This window comes from Podarcis cretensis, assembly GCF_951804945.1.
Source record: "Podarcis cretensis genome assembly, chromosome: 10".
Lineage (NCBI taxonomy): Eukaryota > Metazoa > Chordata > Lepidosauria > Squamata > Lacertidae > Podarcis > Podarcis cretensis.
Genome location: NC_137179.1, coordinates 22,889,752 through 22,914,511, shown reverse-complemented (window position 1 = coordinate 22,914,511; position 24,760 = coordinate 22,889,752). Strand labels below are relative to the sequence as shown.

The 24,760-nt window shown below is 47.6% G+C and overlaps 1 protein-coding gene across 2 annotated transcripts in view; it reads left to right on the top strand.

Annotated features, from left to right (window-relative positions):
• Positions 1–7,370: 7,370 nt before the first annotated feature.
• The window catches only part of TMEM178B (transmembrane protein 178B), a 276,992-nt gene continuing 259,602 nt past the window's right edge, over positions 7,371–24,760 (top strand). The window contains exons 1-2 of one of the 2 annotated variants that reach the window (XM_079993041.1): positions 7,371–9,973; positions 10,676–10,690. In XM_079993041.1, the coding sequence (XP_079849167.1) occupies positions 9,592–9,973; positions 10,676–10,690 (397 nt within the window). In that variant the 5' untranslated portion in view covers positions 7,371–9,591. The remainder of the gene's footprint in view (positions 9,974–10,675; positions 10,691–24,760) is intronic. The other variant, XM_079993042.1, reaches the window with a different exon arrangement.

The following is a 24,760-nucleotide window of genomic DNA, read 5'->3' as shown; positions in this document are numbered from 1 at the left end:
TCATGACTGCAGCCTGTAAAGCGCAGTTCCGTGTTGTGCTGTTTAGGCACTCAGTTCAACGGGCCTTGCTGCTCCTAAGGAAACGTGCACAGGATCGCAGCCTTTAAAGCCTTTGGAAAGAAGCCATCGTTTGTCGTTCGATGGAGGAGCAGGCGCAAGCGATGAAATAATATGCAAGGGGTGTGTGTGTGAGAGAGAGAGACTCCCTTTCAGCGGGCCAAAGGTAAAACCCGGACCAACCTGCATCCTGCAGAATTGTTTGGCCACAAGCCCCAGCATTGCATCATCATAAATGAAGAAGTCTAGCCTCTCCCACCTGGGAGGTGGGAGGGAGCAGGAGACATCGGCTCAGCTTGGAGAAAGAGCAGAGCAAAAACCTGGTTCGGGCACCTGGCTGGATTTGGCACGACAGGATTCAGCCGCATTTTAAGACTTAAGAGGCTGCTCCCCTCGCAAAGGCAATTAGCCTTTCAGCGGCCCTCATTCTGAACCATAACCAAGTAGGAGTGTTGCATATTGTCCATAGGCGTCGCCAGGATTTTTGCTGGGGGGCAGGCCTTTTGTTGGGGGGGGGGCAGAACTTCAGTTTCCTATGTATTTTTTATTTATGTTTGTTGATTTAGGGCGGCAGCTGCCCTTCTCTGTCCCCCCTTGGCTACGCCCATGATATTGTCTAAGCAAAGAAAGGTTTATTTAAGTCATAGGGATATTCCAGTTCACACACCCCTCTTCCTCCATCTGCAGTATATGGAAACAAAGCAGAAGAAGAGCGATTATTCTCACAACACAGAAAATACGTTTATGGAAAGCTCAGAGGTGCGTGCAGGGATTTACACATTTTCCCCATTAGGGGCTTGTGTCCCTTTAATAAATGTGCGACCAGCAGAAATCTGACAGGTACTGCTTTCCCCTAGCAGGGAGATGCAGTGAACGGGAGAGTTTTACCTGTTGAATGCCCGCACTTCACATAAATCTCACCACATCTGCCTGGTACACAGAGTTCCTTATGCACAAAGTTTTAAATTGCTCTCCCCTCTTTTGTTTAATGCTCTGGAGTAGTATACAAACAGCCCAATCTGCAGTGATGAGAAAGCAACCTAACATTTAGGGCTGCTTGTTGTCAGGGGTGGGCAATGTGTAGGGATAAGAGATGAGTGGTCATGTTTCTGATGAAACCAGTAGTCAGGACCAAAGGATAAGCCAGGAGGTTGGAGTCAGGAGCAAGCCCAAACTAAAGGACAAGCAGAGGTTAAACCAGAGATGTGGAAAATGTGAGCCGGTTGGTAGAGTGTTGGACTAGGATCTGGGAGACAAGGGTTTCTATCCCCACTCGACCATTAAGCTTATTGGGTGACCTTGGGCCAGTCATTGCCTCTCAGCCTAACCTACCTCACAGGGTTGTTGTGAGGATTAAATGAAGCTGGGGAGAACCATGTATGTTTCCTTGGAGAAAAAAAACATGCCATATAAACACAATAAATAAAAAATATAACTGCCTCCTGAGACTGATGGGACTTGGAGTGTGACAACATCTGCATGGCTTGGGGTTCTCCACCCCTGGGATACATGACCATGGCAAAGCTCAGGAAGACCTCGTTTCTCAAGCAAGGCTTAACTAGGGCAGGAAACCATCTTGCAGTCCCTTCCTGCCCAGGATAATCTGGCTGGGCAGGGTCAATTCAGGATATGGTGCTGCCCACACATATGCTATAATAATAATAATAATAATAATAATAATAATAATAATAATAATTTATTATTTATACCCCGCCCATCTGGCTGGGCCTCCCCAGCCACTCTGGGCGGCTTCCATAAAAACCAAAAATACAGTAAAATATCACACGTTAAAAACTTCCCTGAACAGGGCTGCCTTAAGATGTCTTCTGAATGTCAGGTAGTTGTTTATCGCTTTGACATCTGCTGGAAGGGCATTCCACAGGGCGGGGGCCACTACCGAGAAGGCCCTCTGCCTGGTTCCCTGTAGCTTTGCTTCTCGCAATGAGGGAACCACCAGAAGGCCCTCGGCGCTGGACCTCAGCGTCCGGGCAGAATGATGGAGGTGGAGACGCTCCTTCAGGTATACTGGACCGAGGCCGTTTAGGGCTTTAAAGGTCAGCACCAACACTTTGAATTGTGCTCGGAAACATACTGGGAGCCAATGTAGGTCTTTCAAGACCGGTGTTATATGGTCTCGGCGGCCGCTCCCAGTCACCAATCTAGCTGCCGCATTCTGGATTAGTTGTAGTTTCCGAGTCACCTTCAAAGGTAGCCCCACGTAGAGTGCATTGCAGTAGTCCAAGCGGGAGATAACCAGAGCATGCACCACTCTGGCGAGACAGTCCGCAGGCAGATAGGGTCTCAGCCTACGTACCAGATGGAGCTGGTAAACAGCTGCCCTGGACACGGATTTGACCTGTGCTTCCATGGACAGCTGTGAGTCCAAAATGACTCCCAGGCTGCGCACCTGGTCTTTCAGGGGCACAGTTACCCCATTCAGGACCAGGGAATCCTCCACACCTGCCCGCCTCCTGTCCCCCAAAAACAGTACTTCTGTCTTGTCAGGATTCAACCTCAATCTGTTAGCCGCCATCCATCCTCCAACCGCCTCCAGACACTCACACAGGACCTTCACCGCCCTCACTGGTTCTGATTTAAAAGAGAGGTAGAGCTGGGTATCATCCGCATACTGATGAACACCCAGCCCAAACCTCCTGATGATCTCTCCCAGCGGCTGCATGTAAATGTTGAAAAGCATGGGGGAGAGGACAGAACCCTGAGGCACCCCACAAGTGAGAGCCCAGGGGTCTGAACACTCATCCCCCACCACCACTTTCTGAACACGGCCCAGGAGGAAGGAGCGGAACCACTGTATGACAGTGCTCCCAGCTCCCAGCCCCTCAAGACGGTCCAGAAGGATGTTATGGTCGATGGTATCAAACGCCGCTGAGAGATCCAGCAGAACTAGGAAACAGCTCTCACCTTTGTCCCTAGCCCGCCGGAGATCATCAACCAGTGCGACCAAGGCAGTTTCAGTCCCATGATGAGGCCTGAATCCCGACTGGAAGGGATCCAAATGGTCCGCTTCTTCCAGGCGTGCCTGGAGTTGTTCGGCAACCGCTCGCTCAATCACCTTGCCCAAGAATGGAAGATTTGAGACTGGACGACAGTTGGCCATCGTGGCCGCATTTAAAGATGGTTTTTTAAGAAGCGGTTTAATAACCGCCTCTTTCAGCGGGTCTGGGAAGGCTCCCTCACGGAGGGAAGCATTCACCACCCCACGAAGCCCATCGCCCAGTCCTTCCCGGCTAGCTTTTATAAGCCAGGATGGGCAAGGATCCAGGAGACAGGTGGTATAACACAGGGATAGGCAATGTGTCGTCCTCTAGATGTTCTTGCACTACAGCACCCCATCACCTTTAACCATTGGCCCTGCTGGCTGCAGATGATGTGAATTGCAGTCCAAAAACGTCTGGAGGGCGCCTTTTGGGCTACCCCTGCTATAATATGTAATTCAGTGGCTCATCGTAGTGGTCAGGGCAGCCACACATAGCCCCAAAGGTTCCCCAATCAAGGCCTGACATCTCCTGGTGCCTAGCTGACTATTCCTTGATTAGGCAAGTGGTTCATGTTGATTTTTGACATATCATCAATGAGAGCTGCTGACAGGAGATGGTCTCCTGAGGCAGCTGAAGAATTTCTCTGAGCCTTTTTCGAGACGATAAAGCATCGAAGCCTGGAGAAGGTGACGACCTTCCATATGAGACAGGTGTGTGTGTGTGTAAAACACTCGTTAGCAATTTCTTTCTGAGAAAGGGAGAAGGGAGGGCCTCAGAAAAAGAAAGAGCTATGAGCTGGCTGAGGACTCAAGGCCTCTTGGCCGCTCAGGGCCTCCTTCTAGGGATCAGATGTGGGGTAGTGGATCTGAAGTCTTGTAAGAACATTTCTTTGCCTCCATGGAAGGGCCATAGCCTAGTGCAGGCATGGCCAAACTTGGCCCTCCAGCTGTTTTGGGATTACAACTCCCATCACTCCTAGCTAACAGGACCAGCGGTCAGGGATGATGGGAATTGTAGTCTCAAAACAGCTGGAGAGCCAAGTTTGGCCATGCCTGGCCTAGTGGTATACACATGCCTTGCATGCAGAAGGCCCCACGTTCCATCCCCATAACCTCCAGGAAGGACTGAGGGGAAGACAATTTTCGGAAACTCTGGAGAGTCGCTGCCATTCAGTCTAGACAATGCTGAGCCAGCTGGCCCAATCCTCTGAGTAAGTACAACAAAGCTTCTTTTGTTTAATGCTTGTGGTCACACTTATGCTCCACTGGTATGTTCTTCTACATATTTTGTCCTTTCCTGTGCCTCTGGATACCTTTCATGAGATCATAGCCAAATTTTGGTTCTGAAGATGTACGTGTTTTTGTCATTGGATGCCATTTTGAATCAAGATGGTCAATTGAACTGCCCTGATTTTAACTACTGATTTCAGTAAGGTTATTAGGGGAGAAATAAGGGTTTATGTGTTTGGCCAAAGGTTCCCATGCCCTGCCACAACTAAGTGGCAGTACTAAAGGCATAATGGATTAAGTCATGATTTTTAATGTAGTTAGATAAAGACTCATAGATGAACTACTGTCATATTCCAAGCGTTGTAGCCCATTGATGTTCCAGATGTTTTAAGTCTCTAATTACTGTAAACCCCAGCCAGTATGTCCAATGTTCTAGGATGTGGGACTTGCAGTTCAGCAATATCTTGGAGGACCAAGGTCTAATAATCTAGCCAGCCATTGCCTCCTCTCTCTAATGGAAGTGGCTTATTAGTTTCCAAGCTAGCTATTTTGTTGGATGTTTGAAGAAAATGGAGAAAACATTCCTGCAGTTGCTAAGCATCCACGAACCTTGAGGTGGCTGCAAAGCGCATCTGGTGACATAGCAACCAGGAGGTGAAGTTATCCTCCAACCTGATTCTAGCCACACATCTAGAACTTGGAGCCTGCAGGACTGCAACAACAAATGGATGAATTCATGTCACATGGCTGTTCATACTTGGATGTGATCGGTTCCAGCAAATGCTGATATATGAAAAAAAAGGGAATATTTGCCCTCTATATTTCCTTTCCAAGCATCAGATGAGAGAATGATTATGAACGCCACATAACTTTGTTTCTGAGACCTTGAAAACATCCTTTCTAACATCCTGGTTTGTCTTAAAAGTCTTGCCGTACTGCGAAGTTTGGATTTTATAATGGGGCCACACAGCTATCTACAACTTTTCTGAATTTTGCGGCATAATTACACCGGTGACAAATCTGTCAGTTTTGACCTCAGGCAAGAAATCTGCGAACTGACATGACTTGTGCTTGTAAATTCAGATTCTCTCTCCCCTGCCTCCAATTTGATTCAGCTTTTGTTTCACCGCATTGGAGAGAAAGCCACATTTAATTTGTTGCCGAGGTTGACAAATATTGAAACTGTGTATAGTTTTGGATTAAGAATTCTACAGTTTATGTTTTTAGGTTGAAACGTATCTGTTCTTTTGGAGCAAAACACTATCTCAGTACATTTGATACTTATCCCAGACAACCAGAGAGATACATTTTGTTTTTATAATAAATCGTTGGAAATGTTGATTTTTTTGGAAACCTCAGTTTTCTGTTGTGTCATGGCTGAGTTGTAAGCAGGTCTTGGAGAAGAGCTAGGACCCAGGATTGTGTACACTCCATACACATAAAGCACGGGCCTCTTTTCTAGAATCCTGGGAACTATAGTTTACCCGTAGCTGAGCTACAATTCCCAGCCACCTTAAAAACTTGAGTTCCCAGGTTACTTTGAGGAATGTGCTTTAAATGTATGGTATGTCCACAGCCAAGGACTTGCACCAGAGAGTCAGAGCTGAGGAGTGAAGTCCTAGGAGTCAGTTAAAAAACAACACAGCTGCATGAAGTGTTATACAGTGGTACCTCGGGTTACATACGCTTCAGGTTACAGAGTCTGCTAACCCAGAAATAGTGCTTCAGGTTAAGAACTTTGCTTCAGGATGAGAACAGAAATCGTGCTCTGGTGGCGCAGCGGCAGCAGGAGGCCTCATTAGCTAAAGTGGTGCTTCAGGTTAAGAACAGTTTCAGGTTAAGTACGGACCTCCGGAATGAATTAAGTACTTAACCTGAGGTACCACTGTACTTAGTTGGCAAGTACATATACACACACGTACGTACGTGCGTGTTTGTGCGTTGGTGGAAAATTGTAAGCAGTGAGGTTGAAGGGACTAAAAAGCAAACTGTACAGATTGTGACAACTGCTTTAAAACTGTGCAGAATGATGCATACCACCGACCCACCATGCTAGACAGGGTTTAGATGGGGGCAGAGATCCCATTCCTAAAAAGAGCCCTGCTGTCGAACTGCTGCCAACCAGAGTAAGCAACTCTGGGTTAGTTGGACAAATGGTCTTTCCTGATAGGTCGGCTTCATACTTCCAGCATTTTATGGAAATACTATGTGCTGCTATTCAACAGCCACGGTTCAAGAGACATGGCGCTCCGTTTACTTTCAATGTAATGTAGTAGGAAAAAAAGTCAGCTTGTGTTGCCTAAATACCGATCTGGGTGATAGCAGAAATTCACTCCCGCCCTCACTGCAACACTCTCACAAGTTTTGTGAAGGCACCGTGGAGTTCCTACATACAAACCTTCCTTTCCTTGTATGGTTTAGTTTGCCCAATTCTCTCTATGCACTTCTGTGAGGTCCTTCTTAACACAAGGGACTTCTCTGAAAATGCAGAGTAGCTGACAACCCTATTTGTCTAAATACATGTCTGGAATATGTTTATGTATTGGTTTCATTAATAATACATATAGCTCTTTGGCTATACATAATAATTTACAGTGCTCCTTAATCTGCACACCAGCAGTATAAATGGTAGGTGATTACGGCTGCAATATACTTACCCAGGAGTAAGTCCCCATCAGACTCAACTGGACTTACTTGTGAGTAGACTAGGCATGTATACAACTGCACCATAATCTCCATATTCCTTTTTCTTTTTCCAGCTGGGGGTCTGAGGCTGAGATATGACAACTCAGCTACCATGATCGTTTGGACCACACTACTGTGTGTGTGCATGTGTACACCCCCCAAAAAAAAATGTACAGGAAAGTGGTCCTTTGTGCAAAACGTCTCACAATGATTGTGGTGCATATTTGCAGATTTCCAAGCATGTTGAAATATTTAGATTCCGGCATGTGCATGTAACAGTGTGCAACAGGACCATTTAGGGTTTTTAGGCTGGTTTAAAGGGCATGGTGACCCCAAATCAGGAAGCCCAGCATACAGAGCCATGTTTTTATTCTGCCTGCTTTAAGGAAAGGACGAATCTCCAGGCATTTTCTCTCTCGGAGAAGGAGTGCAGTTTATCTTTAAGGAAGCTAGAGAAATAAGGAATGAGGCTCACGCTGCATGGGTGACATCACTAGCTTTTGGCTCGGCGTTCTGTATTCTCTGGCTGTAGGCTTCAGCCAAGGCTGCAGGGTGGCGTGTTTGAAGAAGGCGAGATTCCCAGGTGGGCAGAAGACTTGGAGCCGCTCTTATATTCGAGCTATTAGCGCGGGGGCATTAAAAGGGCAACAGCAGCCAGCCAGCCAGCCAGCCAGCCAGCCCTGCAAGCGGGGGGAGGGCAATGCCATTGCGAAGGCTCCCCGGCTCTCTCTATCTCGCCTGCCCGGCAGCCTCCTGGCGAGAATGGGCGAGTTCTTCCCGTTAGAGGAGAAAAGCGGGATGGAAGGAGGTCCGGCCCAGCAAAATGTCTGAAGAAGAAAATCTCTCCAGCTGTTGACGGCAGGATCGCGCCGGGTAGGAAGCTGCTACGAAAAGGGGGAGGGAAAGCCTACAAAGGAAGATAGCGCTGCTTGCAACGGAGATCAGGCCGTGTGGCAAGGAAATGGTGCAGACCGTGAGCTATTGACAAGGCAAAGGCTTATTGCCCACCCCCTCCTCCTTTTGAGTGGAATCGGCTGGCGTTATTTATTTATTAATTTTACCCCCCCTTCCTCTCCTGCTTGGCGCCCCCTCCTTCCATTTACCATCGTGTTTTAATTCATCGGGGTGGGGTTTTTCTTTTTTGCAACGGTAAGCGGGGAGTGAACGAAGACTCCCCATTGTTGTTTTTGTGTGTGTGTCTGTATATATAGGATCTGTACGTTGGAAAGCCTTGCTCAACAGAAAACGGAAGCCCCGGTGTAAAAAAAAAAAAGGGGGGGGGGAGAATAGGAAAAAAGGAGGGGGGTGAAGGAGGACAGCTTTGCAATAGCAGCAGCAGCAGCAGGAGGAAGCACACACACATATTCCGGGGGCTGGGTCTCTCGGAAGGAAGCTGGCGCTGTCCGTGGTGCTGAATCGCGCGGCGCCTCCAAGCTCCCCGGCGCTTCTGTGCGTGCCTGTCCTCCCGCCGCCTGCCACACGATCCCCGGGGAAGGAACCGACAGAGAGGGCGGCAGGGTGCCCGGGTGGGTGCGCCTCCTTGCCGCTGATGGTGGCCACGACGAGAGCCCAGCCGCTCTTCTTCCGCCCGTGATCCGGCGATCGCCGATTCTCCCCTTACGTTGCCGTGATCACGGGCGCAACGCAGCACAACAAACGCGCTGAATCAGTTGGCGAAGAGGAGGAGGAGGAGGAGGAGGAGCAGGCAGGCAGGCAGGCAGGCAGAGCGGCGGCGGCGGCGGCGGCTCGGCGAGAGAACCAAGATGTCAGTGCATTGCTGCAAAGCTGCAGGACTTCTGGGGAGACGGAGCAGGGCGACCGGACTCCCGCGTTAGGAAGGAGAAGGACTGGCTTGGATGTGCGTTGTGTGTGTGTTTCAAGAAAAAGCCCAGGATTGAAATCGACCAAAGGGCAGCTTTCTTCCTTCGCTGCCTGTCCTCTGAAACAAGCAAGCATATCGACCGTGACCAGGATTCTTGCAAAATCATCACCATCATCATCATCATCATAAAAACACACTCTACTTCACATCGCAGGCTTCCTGGTGTTTAGAAGCAAGGTTGCTGGAGGCTGGGAAGCTGAAGATTGGGGCTTTTTTTTTTTGGACTTTGATTTTCAAGCGTTTCTACTCCTTGAATGTGGCCCCCTTAAAGGGCTGAGAGAGGTAGAATATCTGTCTATCTAAAGCCCCCCCTCTGGTATTTCTGGGTGGGTTCAGTCTGCAAGGGCTCAGTAGACTGATCCAGATGGCCAGACACAAGAAAGGGATGGCTGTTTACCACTGACTGCCGTTTCCTGGCCAGTGACAAGACCTCTCCGCCTTAGCAGACTGATTGAAGCTAAAGCTTCAGAATTTCCTGGCCATTTTGCCACCCCCACCTACTCTTGCCCATAGGAAAAAGCGAATGAGTGCCCAGGATTCTTTCCTTCTGGAGCATAAGTTTTTCCTCTCCTCACTTTCTCCAGAGTTTGATGAATCTCCACCTGCTTCTATGTGATCACTGAAGGAAGCCACTGTCCAGTGACACCTGCCCAAGAGCTGGGCGCATACCTGGTATCCAGTTCAAAGGGCTTTCTGCCTCCTAGTGAAGATGTCCATGGTCTTTCTGTGAAGCTAAGGTATGGCTGCCGGAAGGTTATTGCTCTATGCCGGTCTCTCTTTAGCGTTGTGTGCTCTAGGCATGCTGGCTGTGGCGATCTGCTCTGACCATTGGTATGAAACTGATGCCAGGAAGCACAGGGAACGGTGCAAAAGCATCACCACCCGGAGGAATGACCCCGGCTTCATTTATAACTCTAACAACAACCTGCCCCTCAGAGCCAGCAGGTCTAGATTGGACCGTTGGGAAGGGAAACTTCTCTTGGCAAGAAACAGGAGGCAGCTCTTTGCCATGAGTGCCGTTGATGAGTGCAACAGACAGTACAACTCTACTAACATGGGTCTGTGGAGGAAATGCCACCGGCTGGGATTTGACCTGGACTTGGAGGAGCTCATTGCTAAAGGTAGGGTTTCTTTCTCAGAAGCAGTTGTCCAATATAAGTTTATTGAATAAGCTGAAACCAGGTGCAAAGATACTGTGCAATGCCGACAAATGCACCCACTAGATTATCCCATTAGCCCAACAATCACAGTTGAGAGAGTTTTCTTTTCTGTGGGAAGGACGGTTGTTGGCTATGCTCTGAGTGACTTGACTTGGAACATAAATGAAGGTCGAGACATTCTGCTGGGCTTATAGACTTTATAGGAAGGGGTCTGCATGGTTCTCAAATCTTCTGCTCTGTATAATTTTTTTTAATAAGGCCACAAATCACTGTGGCATTTAGAACTCTTTACTTAATGCATAAACAGTGCAAAAAATAACCAGATGAGCATTTTGAATTTGACCCCGATTAACTGAATCCTGCTAATTTTTGGTTGTTGCTAATCTTACGCTAGAAAGCTAGCTTACTTCTGAATAAACTAATAGACTTCTCTAAACATCAGATAGGGAGCAAGCAAGGAGAAGTGCAAGCAGGAGGTGGGGATAGAATATGTGCATGTTCAAGCTCAGTGGTTACAGGTTATTTAAAAAGAGATAATTGAATTTCATTTGGCAAAAGTACCCTGTTAAAGCTCTAAAATGAAATAATGTTATGCCTCCTCCCCAAGGAGAGTCATATGTTGACAAAAAGCGCACACATATCATTTCCTCCTTTTTCATGCAGCATTTGGCCAACAAGGTTAGTCAATCTACTTGGATTATTTCTTCTGCTCATAGCACAGTACGCAAAAAGGTATATAATGAAGCAGGTTCAGTTAAATATTTATCTAGAAAAACGGTATGTGAAGGAACAAGTGGATTGTTTTTGCTTGGTTTCTGCCCACGTCATTATATCTTTTTGCTGCAAAACAGAATATCCTCCAGTAGTTCCTGGATGAATTTAAACGATCACCTGCAAGGTTTTCTTTGCATATAGGGATTAGGCTGGTTTTTCCTTTATTTTATAGAGCTTCTGTTTAGCTAGCTTTATCCTTCTCAAGCTCTGTTAAAAATATGTTTGTCTTCAGCATAGATTCCAAGTGCATTTGCATAAATATATAACTTTGGTTCATTTGCTATACACAAAGGATTGCAAAGGTCAACACCCTGACATCAAACATTCTTTATGAATGAGCAATTGGAAGCCTGTTGGCTATTTGTTATGAGTTCGAGTTCAAGCGCAACTTTGAGGTTTAATGGCTAGAAGGCGTTATGAGCTAGCGGCTGATTAGTGACTTCATGAAATGCATTCTTGGCCCTGTTGCAATTTGTAATGGGCAACTGTCCATGCTCAGAAGCTGTCATCACAACAAGCATCCTGATTGGCAGGCTCAGCAGGGAAACCAAGGATTCTTCTAGGTCAGGCTTTGGGTTTCTTGGCGTAGGACCAAAAGGAATGATGGGACTACATCTTGGATAGACCTCTTCTTTTGATAAGTAACTTAGGTCTCTGTTGCTTATAGGTGCAAATAACCCCCAGCTTTTAGCTTGGCAATATACTGCCAATATTGCAATGCCTTTGTACAAATCTTTGGTGCAGCCACACTTGAAATATTGTGTATGGTTTTGGTCACTGCATCTCAAATCTAGAGCTGGAAAATGAAGACAGGAGCAACCGAAATGATCAGGGTCTGAATTGGAGCACTCCTGTAACTCCTTTATGAGGGTAGGTCACAGTATTTGGGGCTTTTTAGTTTGGGTGGGTGGGGGGGACAGGTGAGTAAAGTGGGACATGGCTCTGGCAAACAAAAGTGTGTGTGTTGTAGAGAAAGAGAACAGGGATATGTTTTCCCTTCTAGAATCCAGGGACTCCCAATGAAAGTGAATGTTGGAAGATTCAGGAAAGGCAAGAGGAAATATTTATTTACACAGCACATAGTACAACTATAGAATTTGCTAGTCCATGGTGTAATGATGGCTGCCATCATAGACTGTTTTGAAAGGGGATTAGACAAATGCTGTCAATGGCTCCCAGGCACTGATGGCTTTATTTTGCCACCAGTATGGGAAGCAACATGCCTCTGAGTACCAGTCACTGGGGAATAACAGTGCAGATGGGGCATTTTCCGCATGTCCTGCTTCTGGATTTTGCAGAGTTGTTTGGTTGGCCATTGTGAAATAGGATACTGGGCTAGACAGGCCTTTGGTCTAATTCAGCTGAGTTACTATTAAGTAGGGCAGATATTGACACAGGTGTAAATCTGGAAAATCTACATTACAAGTTGCCTCAGGCACGAGCTAACTTAGTAGCTTTGGGCAAACAACCGTGCATGGCCTCAACTGTCCATTAGCAAAATGGAAATAGTAAGAATATGTTTTTTTTGAGACTGAGACTGATGGGAATGTGATAGTATGTTAGATTTTTTGAAATCTAAAAAAGAGTCTGATACATCGAATAGGAAATGTATGGTATTTGTCTACTCTTCCCTGCCACAACTCCAATTTATTTATTTGAAACGTTTTATAAGACCTATAATACAGGTAATCTCTTAGAGCAAAGCCTTCACAAGCCATTGCATAAAATGAAATGAGACGCGTTAAGAGTGATTTTTGAGCATCAAACACCATAAGAATTTAGCACTACTGTAAAGAAGCAAGAAACAGTGGCTTTCTAGATGTTAACAAATTGCCACCAACCCCAGTTAGCATAACTCATGGTCAGAGTCAATGGGAGCTGGTTTAGGATGAGGATCTCTAAATGATTTTTTTTGCCCCATTTAGCAAGGGAGGTCTGTCTTGTGGTTTCTGAGATCTAAGTTTTGTTTTACTAAAACTCTGAGATCCACCAAGAGAAGACAGGGATGCAGAAGACATACACTTAGAATGAAATAACATGATGTCTCAGAGTAGCCGCTGAGCACAGGGATTTGTTTTGAGGATGAGAACCAAGCTTCCATACTAAAATCCATTACTGGTTACTTCAATATTTCTTCATCTCAGCAGTCTAATATGTGTGTTAACCAATAAGATGCAACTTCACCTAGCAGAAGATGTGGGCTACTTTGAGACAGTCCAGTCTATGTGTGGGCTATTTGGTTGTTGCTATTGTTAAGCAAACTGGGAAATCATGATGAAGATTGGGCGGCTATGTGGGAAAAAAATCATTATAAAATAATCTCAGCTAGTTTAAAATAATTTTTTTTGAAACAAATGCAAAAATGGCATTTAACGCCTACAAAATAGCTAAAATTGATAAGTCATACTCACCTGTTTGCTGGAGGTCACGTACAGCTCACAGTTCCTTCACGCATATGTGGTGGGACTGTGCCAAAGTTACCTAGTTCTGGGATGAATTTTTTATAGAAATATTAAAAATACTGGGAAAACCGAGGAGGGGGGGAACGCCACTTGAAATAGTATTGTTGGGTATATTCAGTGGAGATAACCAAGGATTATTATATAAACATTTAATTGGTTAGTTATTAATGGCCTCAAGAATATTGATAGCTAGAAACTGGAAAGAAGCAGAAAGTTTATACGAACTAAAATGGGATAATATATATATTTTTTGGGGGGGATAGAAAATCCTTAAAAAGCTGACACAAAAACTTCAAATGGCTGGAGGGCAAAAAAACAAACAAACCCTGAGAGACTTTTATGCTGGAATGGTGGCCATTCATCCAGTGCAGAAACAAGGACTCTAGAGGACAGACTGTACCTGCCATGTTCTGCAATGTATAGCTGTGTTAACATTTTCTTTCATATTGATAACAGCAACTTTCATTCTCTTGCCACTTCAGTGATTGCATGACCTTTGCTATTATTGTTTACATCTGAGCTATGCCTTAGGGTTGGGCAAATGTGGGGAAGGGGAGATGTTCAGTTTGCAATTTTTTAATCAAAATAAATCATTGATGATCTACTGCATACCACCCAGACAACTGCCAGCAGATCTTGAGCTACCTTTTGCCGCCTCCCCCTCCATATGTGCTGCTCATCACAGTCAGCCTTGGTGGAGGACTAGATGCTTGCTTCCAATTACACATCCAGAAGTTGGCTGAAGCAGCATCTGAATCTTACTTCAACGCTGGTGATGCAGTAGCATCCTCCATTGAGGCAGCGGGTTAGATTAAGGAGCCCAGTAAAGGCCATGTGGCAACAGAGGGGGAATGGTTGGGATCTTGGGAGATATAGGCAGGGGTTCCTATTGCTGCCCCAAAGCCTCTGCCACCTGAGACAGTTGCCTCACTTTGCCTAATGGTAGGGCAGGCCCTGTTGGTTATTAAGATCAACTGGGCAAGCTCTTTCTAAGGCTTGCAGTATGTCCTCCATGTTGCGTAGGAATGGAGGAGTAATTCATCACCTCTAGTAATTCATTTTTGTTTTAGAATAAAAGAAGCAGTTTAACAACAACAACAACAACACTGTCTTGCATTTTTGTTTTGTTTTAATGATACTGTTTTTAGGTTGTACACCACTTAGCGGTTTATAAATGCTTTAAAATAAAATAATGAAATAAAACAACATTAAAACCCATGCTAAATTTACGTTACATGGCAAATCTACCTGTTTTAGCAGCTGCTGAAAACAGCATAGCAAAGGTGCCCTGCTTAATACCAGTGGGCACAGAGTTTCAGAATGTAGGTGCTGCCACACTTGAAGGATCAGTTCCTTGGAAATGCAGAATACACCCCCCTACACTTTTAAGGATTTATATCCTGCTTTTAAACACTAGTTTCACAGAGGGCTAACAATCAAAGCAATAAAGCATTATAGTAAACAGTAAAACAACCGCAACAAGCAGGATAACATGAAGCTATATATTGCTATAAAAGAAGATACAGACAGGGGGAGCATGAATCTCAAGGGCCAAACCACACATCATGATACATCCCTGGTGTGGGGTGTGTTTGCATGCCGTTTTGGCTACATAAGTAACGGCACTCACAGCTTGAACGTTGGAGATGGAGGTCCTAGGGATATTATGGAGCCCTAGAACATCCCCCCCCCACTTCTTTAAAATACTCCTGAACTCCTAGCTGAATTTCCAGATACACAGTGTTCCAAGGAGCTGATCTTTTGACCTACTGCTTTCACAATGAATTGCTTTAGGAGATCTGTTAGATCTTTTTCTAGAGAGAAAGGAAATGAAGTCCATCGTGAAGGAGGAAATGGTACAAAGCAAGAATCCCAGTTCTTGATGCCGACTTCAGCTGGAGATTGCACAATACACTTCAGAGAATTTATTTGGTCTTGTTGTCTCTTAATGCTTGTATCTGGATTACTCTGAGCTATTGCTTTGATACACACCTACAGCTTATGAGGGGCAAAACCGAGTACCCCAATAGGTCCGCATTGGAACTAGACAAAGAGAAGATGGAATGAGTACCACAGGGAATCCCAAGGACACATGCAGTGCAACCTTGTGGATGCTTACTCAGATGTAAGCTCCAATGAATTCAGTAGGATTTACCCTCAAATAAGTTTTTGATAATTTTTAAAGCTGAATGATGAACTCACATCTGCAGCAACACATATAGGCTTCTTATAAAAGTATGCATGAGAGAAGGGGGCAAGACAAGGTCTGAGCAGGCTTCAACCTGCAGATATCACTGTGCATAAGACAAGCTGTGAAACCAGCTTCCATCTGTGGTTGAAAAAACATGTTTTGACCCCTCTGAGAATCCCACTTCTGTTCACCTTGAGTTATTCTCTGCCTTTCCTCGTTTGGCAGTTTTTGGGGCTCTGAGCTTGATTTTTGTTTCTTTCCTTAGCTTTTTAATGAATGACTTTGTATTGCTGCAGTTCATCCCTTTATTATATTGGTTCATATGCATTTGACTGCACATTGCCTTGGAAGATCTGGTTGGTATCCAGCTAACTCATACTGTCAGCAGGAAGATCTTCATTTGTGCAATGGAACTCCCCTCCATCCAGTCCCTGCATACACCCTGTGCCCTCTCCAAATCTGCTCTTGAGAAACCCCCAGAACAGATTTGGGGAGGGAGGGAGTTTCCATTGCACAAGTGGGAATCCCCACACAGATGAAATGGGTTAGTTGGCTACTGCCTGTCATCTGGGAAGACTGTTTGTATGCTTCTTGAAACATTCCTCTTTCTAGTTTGTGGTGAAGTGGCACCCACACCAGAAACTCCTGAGAAGGGAAACTGGCCCTGGTCTTAGGGTAGTGAGTGTCTTATTTATCTCGCAGGGGGTCGACCTGGCTTGTGTGACGGAGACCTGGGTGCGTGAAGGGGCAACAGTTACCTTACGAGAGATGGCGCCCCCGGGTTTCTCCGTCCTCCACCAGTCGCGGACTGTGGGCCGGGGGGGGGGAGGGGTGGCATTATTAATCCGGGAAGATTGTCCTTTCAGGGCTCTACCATCACCATCGATCCCCAGCATTGAATGTGTTGGCCTAGTGTGGGGCTCCGAGGAGAGCTTGGTTGTCTGGCTGGTGTACCGGCCACCTAGCGCACCAGCAGCCACCCTGTCAGACCTGCTAGAGGCGGTGGCCGGCTGGGCCTTGGAGTTCCCTAACCTATTGGTATTGGGGGACTTCAACATCCATGCTGATGCCACTCCCTCCTCACAGGCTCTGGACCTGGTGTCTTCCATGGCGACACTAGGGCTCTCCCAGTTTGTTTCGGGCCCCACACATCAAGCAGGCCACACGCTGGATTTGATCTTTGGCATAGGTATAGATGTGATCATGTCTCCTTCGATGAAGGTGCCATGGTCTGATCACTACGCTCTGAAAGCCAGGATTGACTTTCCACCCCCACCCTGCTTAGGTGGCGAGCCAATTTGGGCTCGCCCGCAGAGGCTGATGGACCCTGATAGATTCTGCCAAGCATTGCGGGACCTTGCTCCCCCTGGCGACTCATTGACTGAGCTTTTTGAGGGCTGGAATACCCAGCTCCTAGCAGCCATCAATGAGATCGCACCTAAGCGCCCTCTGCGACCCCGCAGAAACCGGGCTCCCTGGTTTACCAAGGAGCTCCGGAAAATGAAGTGGGACCTCAGACAGCTAGAGCGAGTATGGCGGGGTGCCCGTGACGGAGCCTCAAGAACATCTTATAGGGCTTTTATGAAAACCTACGAGATGGCGGTGAAGGCTGCTAAGAAGTCTTACTTCTCGGCCTCCACTGCATCCGCTAGCTCTCGCCCAGCGCAATTATTTAGTATAATCAGGTCTTTAACGTCCCTTGAGGGACAGCCAAATTTAAGTAACAATTTGACACACAGCTGTGAGGCATTTGCGAGCTTTTTTGCGGAGAAGGTCTTGTTGCTCCGCCATGACCTCCCTGCCAATTTGGATACAATAAAGGAACTGGAGGCCCCTCGACTGTCCTCGGGTCCAGTATTGGACCACTTTGACCGGATATCCCCAGCCGATGTGGACAGACTCCTCCGAGCTGGAAAGCCCACCACCTGTCCTCTCGACCCGTGCCCTTCTTGGCTGATTAGTGTGTCCAGACGAGGTGCGGGCCCTCCTGGGGGATATCATCAATTTGTCCCTTGGCACGGGGACATTCCCAGGGGAACTGAAGGAGGCAGTGGTGCGCCCGCTCTTAAAGAAAACATCATTAGATCCTTTAGATCTATCCAATTACCACCCGGTTTTGACTCTTCCGTTCCTGGGTAAGGTGATTGAGAGAGCGGTTGCTGAACAGCTTGGTGGGTTTCTGGATGAAACATCGGCTCTGGATCCATTCCAGTCCGGCTTCCGCGCTGGTCATGGGACCGAGACGGCTCTGGTTGCCCTAACAGATGATCTTCGTAGACAGCTGGATCGAGGCGGGCCGGGGCTGCTGATTCTTTTAGATCTGTCAGCAGCTTTCGACATGGTCGATCACAAACTTCTGGACCACCGCCTTGCCGACATGGGGATCCAGGGCACAGTCCTTCAATGGCTGTGCTCGATTCTCTCTGGTCGGGGACAGAGGGTGGCGCTTGGGGGGGAATTGTCATCGCGCCACTCCTTGGTGTGTGGAGTACCTCAGGGTGCGATACTCTCCCTGATGCTTTTCAACATCTTTATGCGCGCCCTCGCCCAGCTTGTACGGAGTTTTGGGCTGGGTTGCCATCAGTATGCCGATGACACCCAACTCTATCTGTTGATGGATGGCCATCCTGACTCGGCCCCAGACACACTGACCAGATGTTTGGAAGCTGTGGCTGGATGGTTACGTGGGAGCCGGTTGAAGCTAAATCCTTTGAAGACAGAGGTCCTGTGGCTGGGACGGGACGATATGGGATTGGGGGGGCAACTCCCATCTCTTGCGGGGGCGCAATTAGTGCCAGCACCGTCTGTTAAGAGTTTGGGTGTAATCTTCGACACCTCCCTTTCCATGGAGGCGCAGATTGCAGCTATAACAAAGGCGGCATTTTTCCATCTCCGCCAAGCTAAGCAGTTGGCTCCTTACCTCTCTCGCCCTGACCTAGCCACTGTGATCCACGTGACGGTCACCTCCAGACTGGATTATTGTAACTCGCTCTACATGGGGCTGCCCTTGAGACTGACCCAGAAACTCCAGCAGGTGCAGAATGCTGCAGCGAGACTCCTTACGAGGTCTTCGCTGCGAGATCACATTCACCCGGTGCTATACCAGCTGCACTGGCTCCCGGTGGAGTACAGGATCAGGTTTAAGGTGCTGGTTTTAACCTTTAAAGCCCTATACGGCCTAGGATCCTTGTACCTACGGGACCGCCTCTCCTGGTATGCCCCACAGAGAAACTTACGGTCTTCAAATAAAAACATCTTGAAGGTCCCAGGCCACAGAGAGGTTAGGCTGGCCTCAACTAGAGCCAGGGCTTTTTCGGCTGTGGCTCCAACCTGGTGGAACGCTCTGTCACAAGAGATTAGGGTCCTGCGGGACTTGACATCTTTCCGCAGGGCCTGCAAGACAGAGCTGTTCTGCCAGGCCTTTGGCCAGGGCACAGCCTGACTCCCTCCCTCGGCAATCTTCGCGGAGCTCTGGCCCAATGGCTGCCAGTGGCTTGAATTAATTAATTTTATAATGAATGATTTTAGAGTGTTGTTTATGCTGTACTTTTGTACTGTTTTATTGTTGTTAGCCGCCCTGAGCCCGGCTTCGGCTGGGGAGGGCGGGATATAAATAACATTTATTATTATTATTATTATTATTATTATTATTATTATTATTAAACCCCTGGCCTACCTGGTGGCAAGTCAGTATGTCACCCAAAGTTCAAAGTCGGGGGGGGGGGTGTCAATCCATGCAAGCAAAGTCTGAAGGTCAGGAAACACAATCCAGGGTCCATCCAGGTAAGTCAAGTATGAAGTGCAGCAAACAGGATACAGCCCAGAGTCAAAGACAAAGCACAGCCCCATAGAGGTCCAGGAGCATCCAATCAAAGGTCCATCCACATGGTCAGTTGAGCAGACACTTTTGCACCTCAGCTCTGCTTTCCTTTTGTACTTTGCATGCTGATTGCAGCATCTGGGCTCGACTACACATGTGAACCTTACGTGTTCCAAGCCTACTCCAGCTGATGAATCACACGCTTCCTCCTAGAGCTAGCAAGCCTCACCTGGCCAGCTAGGCTGTGGGCCCTTGTCTGCCTGTGCCTCCTGGAGCATCCCACCCACTGCTCCCTATGCCTCAGAGATAGGGGCCCTCTGGAGATAGGGATCCCCTGGCTCTGGTGAAGGTCCTGCTGCTCTGGTTCCTATGCACTGACCTCCATTCCCTTGTCATCCTCCGTCACCCTATGAGTACTCCCTTCCCCATCCCCTGCTTGCCCCAGTGTGTCCTAGTCCTGGCTACACCCCTCACAGGATTGCCTTCCTCCTCTTCCTCCTCCCTATTGTCTTGTCAGTTCATGACAGTGGGTGGAATTTGCCTCCATAACTTTTACATTGTTCTCAGCCACATGATTCCCTCCCTGTTGCTCATCTGCTCCCATATGTAAGGACATAACGTAAGAGCCCTGCTGAATCAGACCAAAAGGCCATCTAGTTGAGTATCCGGTTCTCAACCATGGCCAACCAGCCATCTCTCTTGGATCCTTCCCTATAATACCTCAACCATATATAGTCACAATCTATTTATTTTATTAACAACTAAGTTTTCAGTTCACCTTTGAGGCAATTTTTTTATTTATCTAAGGGCTTCAGTGACCATTTGTTTACCTCCTTAAATATGAACCCTCTGCTAAGACAAGGACCCGCTAGTGGGAATTCTTTGTTTCTCCCTTTCTTTCTTTCATTGCCATGGTATTTTCCTATCATGCGTTAAGTGATGGGTCTAACATCTGTCACATATTGTTGCTTGACTCTTTCCTCTTTTCCCCAAGGTAAGACTGAGTGCAATGCAATGTTTTGTTGGTCTGGGGAAAGATTTACGTGTTTTTCTTTTTTTCTGAGTATGAAATCCTTCCAGCATCCCAAGGCAAGGCCAGCAAACTGTGCCTTGTACTTTGGGGGGTGGGGAGAAATGCATGATGTTAGTACAGAAGAGATGCAACCATGGCTTACTTGCACAATGTGTACACAGAGGAAACTTCCTTTTGCCAAGTCAGAGGCCATTGCCTGCTTGTTCAGGATTGTGCGGCCACAGCTCTCCAGGGTTTCAGAAAAGGGTGCTTCTGTGCAATACCTTACAGGGTATTACAAGGAACCAGGCAGAGGGCCTTCTCGGTAGTGGCACCTTCCCTGTGGAACGCCCTCCCACCAGATGTCAAAGAGAACAACAATAACCAGACTTTTAGAAGACATCTGAAGGTAGCCCTGTTTAGGGAAGCTTTTAATGTTTTATGTATTATAGTATTTTAATTTTTTTTGGAAGCTGCCCAGACATAGTTCTCACTATGTCGGGCATGGGTAGCTAATGTGATACTACTGAGATGTTACTGGATTACAACCTCTGACAATGGCAGACCCTCCAAGTGTCCCTGTTTCCCAGGGACAGTCCCGGATTTACAGAAACCTTCCCAGTTTCTGATTTGATCCTGGAATCTCCCACTTTTCCTTAGGACGTCCCTATTTTCGTCAGAGAAATGTTGGAGGGTACGCAACAAGGAGGCATTGCAGCTATCAGCTCAGGAGAGATCAGGTGATACTGGGAAGTACTAGGTTTTCACCTAGTTCTCTAAGGTTTCTGACTATGGTCTAGCTCCAGAGTCTGAACAACTGTTGTTCAGTTACAGACGTAGCTTGTCTCAAACTGACTGTTGCTCCCACTCAGCTACTGAAGTTTCTGTCTGATGCTTGCTTGATTCCAGACTGCCTGCCCTGACAGCTATGAAGTAGATGGTAAATAACTTCAGTTGGTCAGTCCAGACAGGCATAATTCTAGAGCAGGGGTGCGCAACTTGTGGCCCTCCAAATGTTGTAGAACTCCAACTCCCATCAGCCCCAGCCAGCATGGCAAAGTGGTCAAGAATGATGGGAGTTGTAGTCCAACAATATCTGGAGGGACATAGGTTTCCCATCCCTGGTCTAGAGATGATGGCGCCCTTTTGGCAAAGGATTGACAGAAATATTGAGAATTCTGATCTTCTGGGTTGCAAATTACGCACTTCCCTAGGTCTTTCCCCTTGTGCTTCCAGTGGCAGAGCATATGCCCACGCTGCCCAGGGTAGGTGTACTCCGGGGGGGGGGGGGCTCCCGAGGGCGGCAGAGCACGGAGGGTGCCCTCCCAGGTGCACATTTGGCGCGCCACCTGCCTGCAATTCCCAAGCCTCCCCCAGCTGTCAAAACAAAGGGGGAAGGGGGGAAGAAGAGAAGAAGAGTTTGGATTTGATTTCCTGCTTTATCACTACCGGAAGGCGTCTCAAAGCGGCTAACATTCTCCTTTCCCTTCCTCCCGCACAACAAACACTCTGTGAGGTGAGTGAGGCTGAGAGACTTCAGAGAAGCGTGACTAGCCCAAGGTCACCCAGCAGCTGCATGTGGAGGAGCGGGGAATTGAACCCGGTTCACCAGATTACGAGTCCACCGCTCCTAACCACTACACCACACTGGCTCTCTGGCACAAGGCAAACCGGCACAGCTCCTCCCTTCCCCCCTGGCTTGGGGTAGGCTTGGGAGTCGTGGGAGGGTGGTGGGAGGGTGGGAGGTGGTGTCACCTCCCACAGCAAAGACACCTGGGCGGTCCCTCCCCACCGCACCCCCCTTCCTCTGCCCCTGTGTGCTTCTTTCCCATTTTGTTCTCCATCCTGTCACTTGCCTGTCTGCCTGCCCCCTCCCCAGGAAGAATGTGATTCCCCCGCCCCACCGGCAAGATCAGCCTTCTTCTTTTCTCACAGTAGCTGAACCGGGACTGACCCTTCCCTTGCAAAACGTTATGTGACATCTTCGCAGGGATGAGGCAATTGCAAAAGTCAATGCTTGTTGAGGGGGAAAAAATGGCTGTCAGACGACGTCAATGCTGTCATGTCGGGCAGTGAATGCTGACTGCTGGTGTTGCCAGGTGGAGGGATTTAAGCAGAACCGGGTTGTCACAAAGTGGATCCTCATAACTCTTTACTGAGTAATGGCTCCTCCAGACATGGAAGCCCCCAGATATGTGGCGGATCAGGAGTCGTGTTAGGGGGTGATGATCTAGGGGAACTTTTGCAGTGGGTCCATAGCTGTCAACTTTTCCCTTTTCTTGCGAGGAATCCTATTCGGAATAAGGGGATTTCCCTTAAAAAAAGGGAAACATTGACAGCTGTGAGTGGGTCCTGAATCTACTGCCCCTCACTCTTTTAAAAGCTATTTTTAAAAACTTCATCAATAGCAAGGATGGGGAATCATGTGACTGGCAGATGGGCAGTCCTGCCCACTGTCAAAGTTGACCCACATGGTGGGGGGTGGGGTGTCCTGTTTTGCCAGGACATTCCCTGTAGGAAAAGCAATGGTGAAGCACTGGTGAACCCCCATCCCTTAGCTGATGTCATTCAGTCTTGGCAGCTGATTGGCAGGATTTTTTATTTGAGGGAAATGGCCTTGAGGGCTATATTGGACCCTCTAGCAGGTCTAGATGGGCCTGTGGCCCAGAGGTCCCCTGCTTCTGACTCATAGCTTGACTGGGCACACTGCAAAGTACTGTGTGTGAGAGACGTTGGCCATCCTTGGGCCATGGGGTCTGTGCCCTGAATCCCTTAAATACCCATCAATGCCCCTGTGGGGAACCAAGTATTACCATGGCTCCTGGTGTCTGTAAACTAGTGAGTAATGGACTGTGCAGTCACCACATTGAGAGACTAGATTTCCATGTTTTTTTGAGATTTCGGCTGTTGAGTCCACTGAGGATTGGACCCTATCAGGTGAGTTAATTCCCCTTGATTCTCTCTCTGGAGGCGGCTGGACTTATTGCTTGGGTAGAAATCAGATTGTCTGAATCGTCCCTGAGCTTCTACAATCAATCAGATGGTGGATGGCTTCCTAGGTACAAGAGGGTCTCTTGCGGGCCAGGTAGTAATTCTCTGCTGCTTCCTGCACTGCCTGGGTGGCTACTCGGGGCCAAATGGATTTAAATGCAATACGGGCATTTAATAGATCTTGCTGTTAATTAAAAAAATATCCCCTGCATGGGTGGACCTGGTCACGATCAAGGGGATAGAGTGTCCCCTTTGTGAGGAAAGGTTGCAGCACTTAGAACATTTTAGTGGCTAGGGCAACCTAGATACATGGGCAGGGAATAATAATAATAATAATAATAATAATAATAATAATAATAATAATAATAATTTTAAAAAAGATGAGTAAGTGGTGACTTGATAGAAGTTTATAAAATGGTGCATAAAGGTAAAGGTAAAGGGACCCCTGACCATTAGGTCCAGTCCGTGACCGACTCTGGGGTTGCGATTCTCATCTCGCTCTATAGGCCGAGGGAGCCGGTGTTTGTCCGCAGACAGCTTCCGGGTCAAGTGGCCAGCATAACTAAGCCGCTTCTGGCGAACCAGAGCAGCGCACGGAAATGCTGTTTACCTTCCCACTGGAGCGGTACCTATTTATCTACTTGCACTTTGACATGCTTTCGAACTGCTAGGTTGGCAGGAGCAGGGATCAAGCAAAGGGAGCTCACCCCATCGCGGGGATTCGAACCACTGACCTTCTAATCAGCAAGTCCTAGGCTCTGTGGTTTAACCCACAGCGGCATGGAGTAAATCATAGAATTGTTGAGTTGAAGGAGACCCTGAGGATCATCTCGTCCACCCCCCTGCAAAGCAAGAATATGCAGCTGTAACACACAAGGATCAAATTTGCAACCTTGGCATTACTAGTACCATGCTCTAACCAACTGAACTATCCATGCTGATAGTTTTTCTCCCTTTCTCATAACACTAGAAGTTGTGGACAGCCAATGAAGCCAGCCATTGGGAGATTTAGGACAGATTAAAGGGGACTTGCTCCTCCAGAAGGAGATGATGGACACCAACTTAGATGGCTTTAAATGAGGATGGGACTAATTCCCTGAGGAGAGGGCTATTGGTGGGGCTACTAGCCATGATGGCTATGCTGTGCCTCTGGAATTGGAGCCACATTGCTTCTGAATACCAGCTATTGGAGACCAGAGGAAGGGAGAGGGCCCTTGTGCAAGGGGTTCTGCTTGTGGGTTTCCTGCATGCATCTGGTTGGCTGCTGGGAGAGCAGGATGCTGTCCAGATGGACCATTGGCCCCATCGAGCAAACAGTTCTTCTGTTCTTGCAGGAGAGTGGTGTGTGTTAATTCTTCTCCTTTGCACATCACTCCCATCAAAAATCGCCGCAAACCATTGCTACAGTCCCTTAGGGGGATGACGCCTCCCAGCGAAAATGCCATTGCTAGTGCTGGTGGCATTTTTTCCTGGGATGCGGCATAGGATCTACATTGGC